Genomic DNA, 18,467 nt, shown 5'->3' on the forward strand with positions numbered 1-18,467 from the left:
ATAAATAATGTCCGTAGTGTCTATTGCGTTTCATTCCTTTAACTAAATCAACGGCTTTCTTTTAAAATATCTCTAAAAAGGTTGCGAGAATTCAAAATTGTCAAAAGCAGGGAAACTTATTTGTTGTCCGATTTTGATAATAATCATTTTCTACTAATTTTGGCAGAGAAAAAAAAAATTGGATTCGTTTAACGATGGCACGTGTAGTTTCAATACAAGAAGAGATTAGATCTTATTGATTATTGGATGCGTAATTTCTGAGCATTGGTTGAAATCTTATACGACGGACAACATCTCGGAGCTTTGGAGCTTTTTCTTTAATCGATGCCCTGGAATACGGTACTGTCTGGCTCACTGCGATTTTTTTGATTCTCTGTATATTGTAGTATATAAAATTAATCAGGTTGTATAGAAAAGGGATTTCAAGCGTATATCGAGTAGAATAAAATTAATTAAATTGGAAAATACTTTTGCTATTGTTTGATAAAGTACAAAAACACAATTTAATAAAGATTGAAACCTTTTGAAGAACATAAATAAAATATAAATATATGTAATTTAAGAAATTTGAATGAAAAATATGTTTGAATAATACTATTTTTATACCATGTATATATGAAATATATCAAGGTATAATAAGTTTAGTTCCAAGTCTATAACGCTTAAAAATATTGATGCTACGGGCAAAATTTTGGTACATGTGTTCATAAAATCTATTTCCGGTATCAAGCTCAAATTATTATAGCCTGTCCCAGACGTAAAAAGTGAGTTTGAGTTTTTAAATGATCAGCATATAAGTCAATGTAATATATATCAAGTTTTGTCCCAAGTTGGTAACGCTTAGAAATATTGATGCTATGAACAACATTTTGGTATATGTGTTCACAAAAAAAGGGTCAATTTCCGGTTGTGCGTCTGTCCGTCTGTTACCACGACAATTAAAAAACGAAAAGAGATATCAGGCTGAAAGTTTTATAGCATGCCTAGGATGTAAATAGTGAGTTTGAGTTCGTAAATGAGAAACACAGGTCAATCGGATCTTGGGCTCGTAGGACCCATCTTGTAAATCCTTAGAGATAGAACAAAAGTTAAAATGTAAAAACTAAAATAAATTTATATAAAAATAAACAACTTGAAACATAAATATGTTCTTAAACATCACTGTTTACCCGCGGGGGCGCAAATTGTATTATATGTATTATATAGAAATATCAACTATGTATGACATGAATGTATATGTGGTTCTCTAAGAGTGGCTATCTTTCCGTACTTACATGACGTTAAAAAAGAAACTTTTGCGTAATCAACATTTTTTACCCATGGTATTTTAACAATTAACTCAGTCAATAGTTTGTTTTCAATTGTTATCCACTAATTATACATTATTAAACTGATTCACAAAAATTAATTAAAGCCATAAGAAACTATTTACCGATTAATCAATTTATTTTTTGCCTCACTGTAATTTTAAACTTTAAGTATTATTTAATAAATAAAAATGACAAGTCCATCACACATTTTTAGAAAGTTTTTTTTTCTATGTATAAAGATCCACCTTAGAATTTTTGCTCTATTCTAGCTTATTTTTGATTATTCAAAAGGTTGACATACCTTCCTAACACCTAACGATTAACTTAACTGATCATGCTACATTGGATTGCATCTATATATCAACAATCGCAGTAGGAAAACTATCAAAAAACCTAGCTTTTGGTAGAACACCCATAATAGACACTTCCAAAAAAATTTTTTTCCGTTGTTTTTTCTTCATAAAAATTAGTTAAAGTTTTAATATAAGCTATCAAAACCGTTTTTTTATCGTTCATTTAATTAAAGATTTAATGTTAAAGTTTAAATTATTGCAAAATAAACATCTTTTATGAATGGTTTTGAATCCAAAGAGTTCATTTACATAGAGAACGCGAGAGATCCTGTAGCTTGTAAACGGATGAGATATGATGAATGAGAGAGAAGACTGCCAGTGAGTCCCATGTGTCCCTGTCACAGTCATATGTCATAATCATATGATGCATAGAGATTTTGTGTCTGCTATTATATTTGTTTTGTACAAAGAGGTTATATACAGTTTTATATTATTGTTTCTGAAAAATGAAAAAGTGTTTAATATGCATATTCTCCAATATGTGACCGCAGTTTATACTAAGTACACAATGTACTAAGTACATAATTTGGTTTTTCAGAAACATTGTGATTGAAAAATTGGTAGATGAAAGTGCACTTAAATTTAAATAATAATTAAACTCAATAAAACTTTTAGTTAATTCTATTGAAAAAACTGTTTTGTTTGTTTCGTATGTAAATAAAGGTTCTTTTGACGCTACTTTTTGAATAACTTCTAATGTAGTACCTAAATAATATTCCATTTACTTAATTGCAATAATGTAAACAATATGAAGCCAATGACATATATATTAGACAAGGACAGAAGGGAACTCACTGGCAATCTTCTCTCTCATTCAGCATATCACAAGTTTTGGGCCCTGCCGTTGTATAAACTCTTGCTATGAATTGTGATAACAGATGACGTCATGATTTCTACCGCACGATTCAAAGTTTTTAAATGTAAATATTTGATTATAGGAATATTTTTTTTGACCACTACAATCGATTCGACGTGGTTTTGGTACATGGAAAAATTTACTGGTGATGTCTATATGGTTGTCTCTTGTTCTAATTTTTTACGATTTATCTGAATCAAAATTTTAACGTTCCTGACATAGAATGTTATTTATCTTAATAAAAGGTATTACATAATACATCTTACAGGAGACATTTAAGAAAATACTAGACAGGTACTACAGTATTTATATTATTTTGTAAAAACATGTAAATCAAAGTTTTCCATTGATAAAATCTATTACATTTAGTGAATGGATGGATATCATGTTTTTGAAAGGGTTTGAAATAATATTAGAATAGTTTTCGTATAAAGTTAATTTGAACATGAGTAGGTAAACCATTCCTACATTTGTACTCCCGAAAATATGGGATAAATATGTGGGTGAAAATGTAAATTAAGTGAATGATAATATTCCATTATGTGCACGATGAAAGGCGTTTACTAAAATATATACCAGTATACTGGCTATTGATAATAACGTCATGCATCGAGGCCAGACAAATTTTAACTGAAGTATATTTCAAAAAAATTAAAGTGTTAGGCTTTAACGATAATATTTCGTCTTGTTATTGAAACAAAATTTAATAAAATTATTACACGCCCGGCTAATCAATACAATATACTGATTTTTATATACTGATTTATATATACTGATTTGTATATTTGGGAGAATGCCAAAAGAATCATTCGCCAAAGATTTAATATCTTACTAATTTTGTAAATTATTTCATATCACAAAATTTGGGAAGAGTGGTTCTAGTTTAATTATAAAAGACTCGTAGACATTATTGTTCTTTAGAAAATTGTTTAATTACACACCCACATATCTCGGGAGTAATTTCTTGAACCGTTTCCCTTATTATCTGTTAGAAATGGTCTACATTTTTTAAACCACTATTAATATTCCTGTCGAACTTTTCCAATTTGTGAACATACTTACTGTCTCTTCGATGTCAAGAGTGAACAGTTGAATTAATGTTAATATTTTCGAAATATAGCCAACAAAAAAACATCCTGTATATAATTCCAAAGTCAAAACTAAATCGTAAATTAAATAAGTTTCTGAGATAGTAACTTCCGCGAACATAGTAACCAGCGACTGAAATCACAAGTTAAATAGCTCACATTGGGTTCTTAGTTTTATTTAGTATATTTAGAAAAACAAGTGAAAACGAACAATTGACTGCGTTAATTGTTGAAATACCATCTTGTGACGGATCGCACCCTATTTGCCCTTCAGATTTTTCATTACTTGAAAAACAAATATTTATAATTTACAGGAGTTTATTAGATCATAGCCTCGGAAATGGAATACACAATCGTATAATTCGTTAAGCGATTCAAATCACCTACGGCGGATATGTCAAATAAATATTTTTGAAGCAAACAGGTTTCAAAAAATATTTTGTTAATTTTCCTTATTTATAATTTTGGTTCATCAATAATTCGCTTATCTTTGCGTTGTGTGGTCAGCAAGAATCAAGGTATTGAAATAATAATTTCTAGGGAAAATTGGTGACTAGTTGCTAAGATTTTAAAACGCATTATTAGTAAATATAAATTTTAATCCAAAACATTAGTGTACACTTCATAAATTTTGCTTATAACATTAAAAAAAAAAAAAAATTATTGGAAAAAAAAGAAAATATCCGTTAATTCAAAATCCAAAGTCCATTCCAATTGTAATAACCATAAATTCTATGCAACAATCGCAAACCAGGAGCCATCAACCTTGAGGATTTGGCATACCTGGAATTTGAGGCATTTGAGGCATTGGCATACCTTGTGGCATTTGTGGCATCTCTTGTGGTAGAGCCATTGCTACGTTCTGTAAAAAAAAATCGAAATTAAATTATTTGATAATTCGTATTTAATAACAGCATTTCAAAAGAAACAAAAATAAAAAATAAAAAACATAAAATTAAAAAACAATCTATAGAGACATTCAACAATAAATAATTTTTATTTGTTATAAAATAACAGCTTTCTAGGAAAATTATATTGCAAACACATTTTCCATTTCATTTGCATACAATTTTAGTAAGATTTTAAGCATTTATCACAATTTTAGAGCATTCGCTATTTCTTCGTGTAGCAACTGTTTTTGAAACACTGTTCAAATCTCGGACATTATCGCTACTTATGCAGTATTATTTAAATTATTAGTGAATTTATAAGTGAATTCGGATTTAATACTCTGAGTAGAAATGGTAAAGAGAATTAATATAGTATGATCGTTAGATTTTAAAAACATTCTTGCCAGTCTACGTAATCCGTCGACATTTAAAATTATTAATTGAAAACTTGAGTATTATTAAAAAAAAAATATTAAAAAAAATACAAGCAGCACGGCAGGATCTGATTGAGAATATAATAAATAAGAACATAAAATTATCGTAGAATATATATACACGGAGAAAAATTCGAAGTAATTTATTTAATTCATTGAAAAATAAATCTGATATCAATATTTGTAATAAGGTTAGAATTAATCAATAAAGAAAAGAATACTTACAGCGAATTGCATTAAAGCAACCACAACAATACTAAATAATACCCAGAAATTCATGTCGAAAATAGTTTTATAAGATTTCTAATAAGAAGAATACTTCAACACTGTACAAAATGATTTAATATTGAAACTAAACTCCTAACGAGTATTTATAGGGATACCAAATCCGATGGAAATAAAAAATTATTATTACAAAATTATAATTAATATTATTAATAGCACAAAAAAAAAATCAAATTAGTGGATTCTTCACTGTGGAAAAATTTTTAATCGTGCGTAAGATAATAATCTGTTTTGATAATATTAAGATGTGAAGTGATGTAAATGGGTAATTTTCATTTTTATTTCAAAGTCATAGCCTTAAACGTCTGGTATTTATAATATGAAAACAAATAACAACTTATTTATCATATGAAAATTGTAATAAATAATAATGTATTGCTAAAAGCACACTGAATGTGATTCAAACCTGCTTGTATCTGTAGGATTATTGATTATGCATACTAAATGAAGAGCTAGTCAATTTAGAATATAATTCGTTACAGCACAAACTGAGCAGGAAAAGGTCGAAAAAGAAGCCACAAATGTCGAGTAAAAAAATCAAACAGCTAAATGTTTGCCAGTGAGAGGGGTGGGGTTTAAAGGGATGGCTCGTCCTATCAAAAAAAGTTAAAAATAAAAGTTTTAGGCAGTTAAAAAATCATTTTTTAACATAACCTCAACATTTTCGAGTAAAACGTAAAAAAAGGCAATTTTTTTTTGTTTTTAATTTTTTATTCCGTGAAAAAAATGCAATCATTATTAAATTTGATACAATTGAATCTATTTGTATTCCTAATAGCCTGATATTTTTTCGTTTTTCTAAGTTCAGGAGGGAAAGTAGGGTCTGGGAAATTGGTAAAAAGACCTCTTTATAAAGTCCCTCAAAAACGTTTTTCGTTAAGACATCAAAGTTCATATAAAAAATAAAAAAAATATTACTGTACGAAAAATTTTTTAATAATCAATCCATTTTTCATATATATTTTCATTTTGTAATGTTTTATGAAATACAAATTACATATTTGGTGTAATATTGTGTAGAAGTTGTCTCATATACGTATATTTTTTGACGGAATAAAGAATTAAAACCCAAAAAAAAAGGGTTTATGCAAAAACCGCCTACCATCCCTTTAATCCCCTATCCCTCTTCACCGGCAAACATTCAGGTGTTGGATGTTTACCCAACACTTGTGATCTCTTTTTCGACCTTTTCCCGCTGAGTTTGTTCTGTAACAAATTTTTTTTAGAAAAGTAGTACGCTTATACTATTAGTATAACTTATTTATTTAAAAAAATTTGTGAAAAATATAAACTTGTAAATTATTTCCAAAAACTTTTCCCTAAATACACTTAGCTAAGAACGTAGTGTGAGCAATTTCGTTAGTGATTTTAGCCCCTGGTTACTATGTTAGGGGATAATTACTATCTCAGCAAATTATTTTATTTACGATTTAGTTTTGACTTTGGAATTATATACAGAATGTTTACTTAAGTTGGCTACATTTCGAAAATATTAACCTTCATTCAGCTGTTCACTCTTGATATCGAAGATACAGTAAGTATGTTCACAAATTGAAAATGTTCGACAGGAATAACAATAGTCGTTTAGAAATGTAGACGATTTAAAAAAGATACAAAGAACAATTTTGAAAGACAACAGGTATATATATGAAATGCGAAGGTAGATATGTTGAGGCAAAACGAACTGACGATAACTGTTTTTACTTACGTCAACAATATTTATTGTAGCGTAATGTTTTCTGTATTAATTATTTATTTTGTTATAAATGTATCAAATTTGCAAATAAACTCTTTAATAACGATGACTGGTTAATTTGGATAACAGATAAAGTGTAGAATAAGAAATAACAGAATTTGCAAAATTTAATTTGTAATTGAAGTGCTCCATACATGCAATTGTTCTTTTACAAAATTGTTTAAATACACTTCCACATATCTCGGGAGTGATTTCTTGAACTGTTTCTCTGTTATCTGCGCTTAATGTTCTACATTTCTAAACGACCATTAACATTCCTGTCGAACTTTTTCAATTTCTGGACACTCTGTACATTCGATGTCAAAATTGAATAGCTGAATGTTAACATTTTCGAAAGCAGAGACTTTTGTTATAGAATAACTTTGTTTCATAAACCTAATAATAAAAAAAAGTTTCGCCAAATGTTTAGCCAACTTAAGTAGCACCCTGTATATAACAAGTATATGCTCAAATCTTAAAGAAATGATGGTAATGAATACATTACCTGTTATAGGGACTTGAGGAATGCTTAAAATGTGGACATATAGAAATGCTTTGACTAAGAGGGTGAAAAATAAATTTCGAAATTTTTTAAATTTCTTTAATTAATGTAAGTAATTTTAATACACTATATCTGATCATTTTTTCAATTCGACGAAGTAATTCTAGGGAATCAATCGCCTATTATTAAGCGTTATTAAGAATAACCAATGCGCTGCCATAATAATTTCTATAGGGTAAACTAGTGGATTAACTAAAATTTTGTTAAGGTGATTGTAAGCCTACAGTTTTGTAAAAAAGTTTTGGTTTATTACATGATACATACATATAAACCAAATACATGCAGTAATGAGTTATTTCTGGCCTTACAGTACCGGAACTACAAAAATATATAATATTTTGCGTGCAAGTGCTGTTTATAAATTTGATAATATAGATATCGCTCTTCAATCATCAATACTCTACCTATAGTCATCTCTGATCATCATATGATGTATCTTTGATGAACTCATAATTAAATTAAAATTTTGTTTTTATATCATTTATTTGTATGGTAATATTATAAGCTACAAGCTTGTTTAATTATTTTTGATAGTTTTTCATCACACTCTCTAAATTTGATATAGAAATATTCAATTGAAAAGGATGACCATGATTCATCATTTTTTCAGCCATTTTTGAACAATAAAGTAATAATAAAAAGTCCGATGACCTAGGAATATTTTGTGACTTTTGGAAACTTTATTAATCAAAAAATATATTTATAAAGTTTTATTGAAATCCCTAGTATTATTCAATCCTTGCACATCTCCTTAAATACAAATATTGTGTATTATATCCACGAACAATTTTTGCATTAACACAAAGTAAACAGAATCAAATTTAAAAAAAAAAAACAAAACAAAACAAAACAAAAAAACAAACAAACAAACATACAAACGCACAAAACAAAACAATTAATAGAAAGCCTTTTATCAGAATCCAAAGTAAATTTCAATGGCTTTAATCTTCAGTAGTTGGGTCCATTTAGGTTATTACGGCATATCTGGCATTTCCAACATAAATGGCATTTTTCGCCATGCAGGCATTTTCTGCCAATCTGGCATTTTTGGAAAGCTAGGCAAACCAGGCATTTCTGGAAAACCTGGTATGCCTTGCGGTAGAGCCTTTGCTACATTCTGTAAAATCAAATCGAAATTAAATTATTTTTTAAATCGTACACACCATTACCTTCGAATAAAAATTGTCCAATATTCTTTGAAATTTGTTTTAAAAGCTAATGATTTAACCTAATTTTCGTTTATTTTTTACAGTTAAGATTAATAACACCCCTGTTAAGCCACAAGTACAATTTAAATCAAAGAATTGAAAGTGCACATTCTAGACACATGCAAAATTGCCTGCACTGAAATAGAAAGATTTTGTTGAAGCACTTTTTAAGGATTTAAATTTCCATTTGCTCTAAAAGCAAATTTCGCATATAGTATATTGTTATTCAGAGCAACTCATATAATCCGATTGGCAAGTAAAGTTTGATTTAAATTGTTAGATATAGAAAAAGTTACTCACAGCGAAAGGTTGCATTAAAGTGACCATAACAATGGTAAATAAAAACCAAAAATTCATATCGAAAAGTTCTCTGAAATTTTTCGAATGATGAATACTTTTTTTTAGAAACTATGAATACAAGACTCTTCAAAGTAATTTAATATGGGAATTAAAATTCTTACGAGTATTTATAGCGCAAAGAAACTCATTTTTCAAAAAACAAACAGTTTCGTTGATATGTAAATAATTACAATTAAATAAATTGAATAAGAAAAATAATTAAGTGATTAATTCTTCACTGTGGAAAATTTGTCAATCGTGGGAAAAATAATATGTTTTTATAATTAAGTGATGACATAAAAGGTAATAAAAGGTAAAGTGGTAATTTCCGTTTTCACTTCAAAGTAATAGCATGAAACGTGCGGCGATATATATAATACAAAATCATTCGAGAGCTTGACTGTTTAATTAATATTTTTTATTTCGCCGGGAATCACCTTACCGAAACCCATCACCTTAATAATATCGTGCACGAAAGTTTGTACCTTTTAACAAACTTAGCCACTATGATCAGTCCTTTACTGGATACTATTGAAAATTTAATAAGGATGCTTTGATCAATAGCGCGGCTAAAATGCAGTCGATGTAGCGAGCACCATGCATTGCGAAACTAAAACCATCTGAGGGAATTTCTTGATTTTATATCATTACATCATGAAAGGTCAAAATGCATGGCACACTTTTAATTATGGTTGGCTTTTGGGATAAATAAACAGTTTACGTTCTTGAGATAACTTCCTAATATTATTTGTATTCCAGATAGGTAGTAAATAATAGTTAAAGAAAAATGTTGAAATAAAGATATATCAGAGCCGACTAAAAGCAAATTTTAAAATTTCTCATTGAGTAATCATAAGTAATGAATTTTTTTATAATAACCAAACTTGTAAGCTATATTCATTTATTAGTTAATTTAATAAATTTCTCAATATTTATTTACTTATTTGATGAGCTCTACAAGGCTAATCAATCCATACATTGGATCTTATAAAATTAATTTTTTGTATACATGCAAATTATAAAAAAAAAAAAAAATAGATTAACTTCTAGAAACTTGAAAATCCTTATATATTATAAATGTGAAAGTAAGGATCTTTGTTTGTTTGTTTATTTGTTTGTTACGCTTTCACGCAAAAACTACTGAATGGATTTGTATGAAACTTTACAATATTATATCTCATACATTAGAATAACATATGAGCTATAATTTATAAAGATGTATTAAAAAAAAAAAATAAAAAAATTATACTAATTGTTTTGAGATTTTAAAAAACAGGGTGAAGGGGATGCAACTTATGGACATCTATTCAACTAAAATAAGCAGGATATACTACTTACATTTAAATAAATATGAAAATTGATTATTTGATACATACCTGTGTATTTTTGATTATTGAATATTCATTGAAAAGAAGTAGTTTAAAATATATAATTATTCTTACATAATACAAAAGAAATTGTTTGTTTAACGATTAGTATTAATCCTATTTTCTCTTTGTTTATTTTTATTTTTGTAAGCAATAGTTAATTATGACTGATAACTTTGGTTGGACTGAAATTTATAAATTGCATCTCCTTTACCCTGTTTGTTTCATATCATTTTATTTATTTTTTAATGATTTTTCCCGTTATTTAAGGTAAAAAATGCGGGTAAAAGCTAGTAAAATAATAAAATAACACTAAATACAAAAGCACAGAAAACTGCAACAATTAGCACAAAAATATTTGGAACATTGAAGTACAGGTGTCAAGTCTACAACACGACATTGAATACATATGTTAGCTTTCCCGATAATTTCAGTGACCTGTTGTTTAAGATTTCTTGCAACAAGCTACCCACTTTCACAATTACTTGCTCATCCCTATCATTTAAAATATTTTTCAGACACGCCAAACCTTGCTGCTCTGCTCAGTTCCTGTCTCATATTTTCGTTTACTCCAGGACAATCAAATATTAGGTGGTGGCGGTTAGATGGAAGTATTCGTTGTTTATTAAATTTATTTTTATTTTTTCACATGTCGTATTTTCCTAATCTGAATAAGCCAAAATTATTTTTGTCGTTTTCTGCTCTACGGCGCCGTATTTGGAGTAACCAATTTTATTGAAAACGGCCAAAGAAAGCATATCTTCTATGTTATGGAACATGATTCTTCTATACCAATCATTTACAATACCTGTACAATACCTTTTTAATATGAGCGTTTTGGCAATTAAAGGAAACATTATGAGCAACTAATTTGTTGGCATCAATTCCATACTCTCGAATTACCTCTAGGATATTGTCTTTCATCCCATGATCGAAACAATCGTGTTGAAGTTTTTTCGCTTCTTTCCGCCATAACTCTGCAGAAGTAGGTTAGACATTTCTGAGCTATAAACGCATAAATTGATATTTCTCTCACTTCTAATAGTATGGCACCATTAGTAGCTGCTTTAACTGCAAACCCAATGCGTTTTTCTAAATACTACACACAAATGGCTTTACATTTTTTCCATTCCCTGTATTTGTGTGCGATACGTCAAGACCGGTGTTACTTAGGCCTTAATCATTTTCTTAATATTTCAACAGGAAAATTTGGATGTTTACGTATAGTTAATCGCATTTTCGCTTAAACACCTTTCGCTTTCCGAATCATATTTTCTTGGTGAATTTTCCAGTTACCATTGTTTGTAACGTATTCTCCCAGATATTTTTTGTCTGTGGCATAATGCGTAAACGGATTTCCAAGGCATAGTGCCTTAACGGATGAACCGATTTTAATTTTTCTGGTTTCGATTGAAAGGTTATTTATGCAATGTTCTAAACTATGTTTAAAGTGCGAGTTTAGGGTTCCAAACCTAAAAAATTTGTCGAAGGTTTTTTAAATTTTGTAAATTTCACTTGTTACACGTTTACTTATAAGTGACAGTTTTGTTTTACTTAGTTTACAATTTTTCTGCGTAATAAATTAAAACATTAGCACAATTAAACTGTTTTAATTAATATTGGTTTTGATCAATTACAAATTTGATTATACAATCTCAAATATATTTATTAATTACAATTAAGAGAACTATATATAGGATTACATATAAATAGCTAGACATATTATATGATTATATAATATCCAAGTAGTTACACTTCAGGGTATTCGTCTCACTGTGATGATGTCACTCATCTCATCATCAAATTTAAATTCCCTAACAATTAGTTTTCTTTGCCACAAGACGTTATCTACTCGCTACGTTGGTCAGTAAAGTTGGATAGTAAAGTTGGACAGTTCCTACTTTACTAAAAAAAATCACCATACAGTATTCCCCCTTTCCCCTTTTTCCTGTTGATCTCATCTCATAAGGAATCTTTTTTTAACTATTGAATCAGGCTTTCGAGAAAATTGCAGATAATCGCTTTGCTTGATCTAGTAAAGAGATAAAAAATGAGGATGGGTGTTTCAAATAGACACCTGCCTTTAGGCTTATTTTTCGGGACATATTACTCTATAGAAAATTAAGTAAGAAGGTGAAAATCATGGAGGCTTTAAGACTTGCTTTTGCTTACGACCTGGTTTCAGTTTAAGTCTTCAGAGGTGCTCAGCCCGAGGAGGGTGTGTAAATATATCAGGGACACGATATTAAACAGACCCCCAACGCTTTTACACATATATAATGATTCTGAAATGAGAATTCAAAATTAATGAATTAAAATAACGATTTACAAATAAAATTTAGCTATAGAGTAATTAGTAATTTCCTTAAAAATTGTAGCCGCTTCTTTCAAGGTCAGATTTATTCAATAATTTTGTAATGAACACAACACATGGTCCTCTACATAGTTTTCCTTGGTAATCTGCCTCACTCAAAAATATGAAAAAATGCTAATGGACACTTATGAATTTCATTTTAGTTTGATTGATAGTATAAACGGAATTGTAATTTTTCGAAATAAATGTATCTGAGTTATTGTAGTCGACTTGAAATTTTTCTTCTAAGGATTTTAAAAATTGATGCATTTTGCTTATGACTTAAAAGTATCCTCTAAGAAGATACAATTTTTTGTGAAAAATTACAATATTATTTTATTATTATTATTCAATATTGAAAAATATACACAAAATATAAACTTAAAAAATCTACAGGTACAATTTTGAAGACATAAAAAAAATATTTTTGCAATTTGAATATTTGAATGAAAATATTAACTTCCAGGTGAAAACGTAAACTTTCTCTAAAAAAAATTTAATACTAAAACAGAAAGTTTAAGCTTCTGCCATAATAATCATAAACTTATTATATCTTCTTAAGTAGCATTTTTCGTTATTTATCTACAGCCTAAGGGTAAAAAAAATATTTAAAAAAGTAAAATAAAAAAACTGGCTACTTCTAAGAAACTCGTTAAAATTACATTATCCAAATGAGTCTATACAATGCTATGTATATTTTTATTTATTAATTTTAATATTTTAATAACATAGGAAATATATTCATTCTTTTGTTTATTATATTAAAAATAATATTTGTCTACTTAGTATAAAACATATGGATTTTCAATTTTTACACGGATAAAAGTTTTCAATATAATTTAGTTTTAGAAAAGTATACGTATGGATTCACTTTTAGTAAATAGATAAGTAATCTAGAAATGGTCAGATTCAAGGATAAAGCAAATGTTTCCGATCGATGCTGAAACGTTGAATTTGAAGAACTTCGAACAAAATTTTTTATTACAAAGGCACATTGACTGTCAAAGTTTTCGTAATTTTAAGTTTTTCTCTTTCTATCTCTTCAATTTTGCTTTCTATATCCTTAACAAACTGTGGATAACGAACTTTCATTCGCCACAAATCCTAAACTATAAGCGTAGCTCAATCGTCTGTGCTTCAAGCGGAACTTAGTCGCACATTCGCCCCCAAAGAACTGTAGGCGGGAAAGAACTTTATGATTATTTCTTTAGAGGTTAAATTGTAGTTGCATGAAATATTTCTTGTTTTATTGTAAGTGCGTTCGTAATACTTTCACAAAATTTTAGGTGTTTTAGGCGCCGATATTTTCAGTTAAATGATTCTTATTTGGAAGAGATCATTCACGAAATATTTTTATAAATTTTTGGGTTTTAACCCCCCGAGCTAAAAAAAAGGCGTGTTATAACTTTGACTGCTATGTGTGTGTCTGTGTGTTTGTCTGTCTGTGGTATCGTAGCGCCTGAACGGGTGAACAGATTTTAATTTTTTTGGTTTCATTTGAAAGGTATTTTAACAGAGAGTGTTCTTAGCTATGTTTTAAGTGCGAGCTTCCGGTCGTTCCGTTCCAGAACCAAAAAATTGGCGATCATTTACAAAAAACGATTCAGTTTGGAAATGACATATAAATATTTACTATGGAAATGAATGGTCAAATAAACTTGGTTCAATTCATTTCGAAAAGTGAAATGATAAAATAATTAGGCAATTTAAAACAATAATTCAAAAGAACAAAGTCAACTCAAACATTTCAATTTCAATTAAAATATTTCCAAAAATTTGTTTCAAAAAATGAAAACTTTCTAAGTATGCTTTTCATCTCATCTGATGTCCTTGACCATCACTTTGATATTGATTTAAGAAGGAGTGTTATAAGTTTAAAGTGTTTATCTGTGCGTCTGTGTGTTTCAGTGTCATCGAAGCCCCTAAACGGTCAAACCGACTCGTTTGAGATCATTTTATAGCAAAATTTCCAAAAATTGGTTTACAAGGAATACCTTAATCGCATTTGTCGGGGTTTTTTCAAACTTGGTAAATTTCACTTGTAATTTGGGAGATGCTTTATGATTTATTTGAGTTAAATATGTATTTATTTGAGTTATATTTGTTTTTGCTTTAAATATGTCCAAAAGAAACGGGCAGGGCCGGTTAAATTCTACATGTGTTCAGGACAATTAAAACAACTTTGGAATAATAAATTTGTCTGTTAAAATAACCTCTTGTCAAGGTCACTAAACCACCTACAGATTGAAAATAAAGACTTCGTTGTCAAGAAAATAAGTATAATTTGTATTGAGATGAACTGCTTAAGCAAAAACATGTAGATTGAACAGATTTGCATGTCTGTATCAATACAAAGACGGAAATTAATTTAATTTTTTTATAATTTTTTTATTTTAATTATAATACACATTGATGTGATAATTTATCACACAGCATGCTATCCATAATGTTTCGTTTTGAATGAATACGATCCATAGAAATTCATTCAAGCGTGAACATAAACAAAAACATTGTGTCTGCATTTTTACAAATCATATCAAATATTTAGATTAATATTTTATGGATCATGAATTTTTCTATTTCAGTAATTGATATTTCTATTAATTTATGTGTAATTTTTGATAAAACATCACGTAATTATTTAAATTTTCAGAACCCAGATTTTGGTATATATTGTGATAATTTTTGTCACATATTCAAAATCATATTTTGTATTTTGATGAATTATTTCATTTGGTGTTTGCTCATTTGAATTTTAATAGTTTAATTTTTCAAAATGAAATATTTTGTTTTATTTATGATTGTTGCACTTGTTGTGATGCAAGTGGCTGTGAGTAATTTTTACAATTTATTCATTTTTTATAATACAGTGGGTCGCATTTAAGATGAAGACACCCTCACACTTTCGTTATTTTTGGGACTATCGATTTGAAAATTTGCACAGTAATATAGGGGGATGGGTAACAATAATGCGAGGGTTATAAGTTTGACCGCTATATGTATGTGTCTGTCTGTCTGTCTGTGACATCGTAACGCCTAATGAATAAACCGATTTTGATTTTTTTTTATTTCGTTTAAAAGGTAATTTAAAGTAGAATGTTTTTATCTTTGCTTCAAGCGCGAATTTATGGTTTCGTTCTCGCAACAACTCAACAATAGGCGATGATCCCCAAAATCGAGTCAGTTAGGAAAGTTTCTAAGGAAAAAGGTAATTTACCGGAGAGTGTTCTTAGATTTGTTTAAAGTTTGTCGGGGTTTTTTAAATTTTGTAAATTTCACTTGTTTGATAATAAAATACAGTCCATCATACTTGTTGATAAACTAGCATGCTATAAGTGTAATAATTTTTAAAATCGCTTAATTAAGTAGTGGATTAAAAAATGAAAGATTTTCATGAAAACTTTTACCTTAGAAGCTAATAATTTTCCAAAACTCCGTCTTGATTTTGAAGTCTTTTTATTTTTTTTACCACCGACTTTGTTGAAAATATTGAAATACTGAAGTCCATTGAAATTCAAATTTCTTAAATTTCTTTTTAAAATTTGTACCTTTGCAATGAAGATGTTTCATAAAAAAAATGGCTTATTACATATTTCTGTGCAATCAAACAGTCAATACTTTTGTTTTAGCTTATGTTGCACATTAAAAAATCGATCATTTCAATTAAACAAAACGAGGTATTTTAAGACAAATGAATTAAGTATTGTTTTAAATGTGAATTTTAAATCCTTTTAGGTGGGTGCCACTGTCGATAGTCGAAGTTTGTTGTCGGGTCAGCCATTACTTGCCAAACTAAGCAATGCGCATGCCCAAGCAGAATGTCATGGAGGACGAAATGGTCGAGGTATTGCAATGAAATATCTTATAAAACAATTTGTTCTTACAATTTATAATTTTTAAGGTAACGGAGGAGGTAACGGTGGAGGTAACGCAGCTGAAACTACTACAGCTGCAGCAACTACAACAGCAGCTGCAGCCACAAAATAGAATATTTTCAGGTTTGAATTATGGCTACGAAGTATTGTTCTACGAATTTGTAAAATGCACATGATAATTAGTTCCTTTTATTAAAGTTAATTAAAATATTAAGATTTTTTGTGACTATTTTCATTTCTCAAAAATCCAGTTTGATAACTAGCATAAACTTTCTCTATTTTGAATTCTGTTAAAAAACAAAATAGTTTTTGTACGGGAAATTATTATTAAAGTAAATTCACACTTATATTAGATTATATTAAAAACATTCAAATTTTCCACTTTAAGGCTTCTATCAGGCAATTTGAAAATGTGCAGTCGTGTACGGGGTCAACATATTCTGCAGCATGCAGTTATATGCAGAGCTGCAAGTTATGCAGACCTACAAATGACTGCATGCAATTTCAGTTATGCGTACATGCAAACGAACAAGGCTTGTAGATGCACCAAACAAAGGAAAATTTTTTTATATCAGTGACAGCTAACATCTAACTTCTGATTAATTAAAAGCATATAATGCATATTTTTTCCCTGTTAATGGAATGAAATCTTATTGGAAAATAGTTTGAATTTGGTTAAAATTTTTGAGAAGTGATTTTATCTCCTATGAATGATGATTTACGATTCCTTAACTAATCAATGGAGCTGGATATCCAAGACTGTATGCAGCGGGAAGACAACTGCATACTAGCGATCACGGCTCTGCATATAACTCCATTCACTCAAATATATAAACTCCATACAGTTATGATCCCACGATGATAAGTCATGATCCCACATATCATGATAAGTCATGATCCTACATATCATTAACCCATTCGATGGAAGCCTTACAATTAATTTTAAGATATTCTATGGTAGAGATTATTGGAAAAATAAGTGATGAATATTAAGGATTCGAAAATGATACAATATTATAAAATTTCTTTAGTAAATATCACATCTTGCAGTCAATATTTCAGTTCTTCCGGAAAACATTTTCTAAAAATAAAACCTGACTAGATCGATTTTTCCCCCAAAAAACCCTTGCATAGTAATTTTCAAGAAAATCGTTGGAGTCGTTTCCGAAATTTTCCTGAAAATTACTATGCAAGGATTTTTTGAAGGAAAAAAATCGATCTAGTTAGGTTTTATTTTTAGAAAACGTCGTTTTATGATGATGTGACTCGTCCTGACATCTATTGGCAACGAAAGTATTAAGTATTAAGTATTTTACCGGGACATTCAAATTGGTATTTGTGTGGAGACATTTAAAAATGGTTCTTATATTAGTGTTATTATTATATTAGGATAAAATTTGTGCCTTTTTAATTGAAAAATACCGAGTAAAGCTCGGTCTTTCAGGTATTAAAAATAAAATATTATATCACCATTAATTTTAATAGCGTAATCACGAAGTTCGATTAATTAATAGATAGCTGAACAATTAAAGATAATCAAAATGAAATAAAGTTCAATTCTGCAATTAAAGTGCTGTCAAGACTTACCTGTGTAAAATGAGGAAAAACACTAAAAGGAATTCTTTTAAAATTAAAAGCAATTTTATAAAAATTCCAAATAAAGCTATATATTCTTCTTCAAATATTTTATGTTATTTTTTATGTTAATTCTTTGCTTGAAAAAATGCCATCACATCTCACACACTTTTTTCCTGTTGCTCAGAACGGTTTGATATTTCATTAGATAATACGTGTTTCGCATTATAAACGATA

General features: G+C 28.8%; 3 protein-coding genes across 6 annotated transcripts in view; 1 reads left to right on the plus strand and 2 right to left on the minus strand.

Moving 5' to 3' along the window:
* LOC123300471 (synaptotagmin-7) overlaps positions 1-18,467 on the minus strand; it is a 979,245-nt gene that overhangs the window by 606,746 nt on the left and 354,032 nt on the right. The gene's annotated exons all lie outside the window — the stretch shown is intronic.
* LOC123300475 (pre-mRNA polyadenylation factor FIP1-like) lies at positions 8,459-9,144 on the minus strand. The gene is made up of 2 exons (XM_044883060.1): positions 9,022-9,144; positions 8,459-8,630 (listed from the first exon to the last, which is right to left on the minus strand). The coding sequence occupies exons 1-2, from the start codon at positions 9,076-9,078 to the stop codon at positions 8,487-8,489; spliced, it is 201 nt and encodes a 66-aa protein (XP_044738995.1). The 5' UTR covers positions 9,079-9,144; the 3' UTR covers positions 8,459-8,486.
* Positions 15,479-16,874, plus strand: LOC123300474 (POU domain, class 3, transcription factor 3-like). 2 transcript variants are annotated; one of them, XM_044883058.1, is made up of 3 exons: positions 15,479-15,610; positions 16,516-16,627; positions 16,679-16,874. In XM_044883058.1, the coding sequence occupies exons 1-3, from the start codon at positions 15,557-15,559 to the stop codon at positions 16,765-16,767; spliced, it is 255 nt and encodes an 84-aa protein (XP_044738993.1). In that variant the 5' UTR covers positions 15,479-15,556; the 3' UTR covers positions 16,768-16,874. The 2 variants fall into 2 exon arrangements, with proteins under 2 accessions (XP_044738993.1, XP_044738994.1); XM_044883059.1 differs by having other exon boundaries at positions 15,532-15,610; positions 16,516-16,624; positions 16,682-16,874.

This window comes from Chrysoperla carnea, chromosome 5 (assembly GCF_905475395.1).
Source record: "Chrysoperla carnea chromosome 5, inChrCarn1.1, whole genome shotgun sequence".
NCBI classification, from domain to species: domain Eukaryota; kingdom Metazoa; phylum Arthropoda; class Insecta; order Neuroptera; family Chrysopidae; genus Chrysoperla; species Chrysoperla carnea.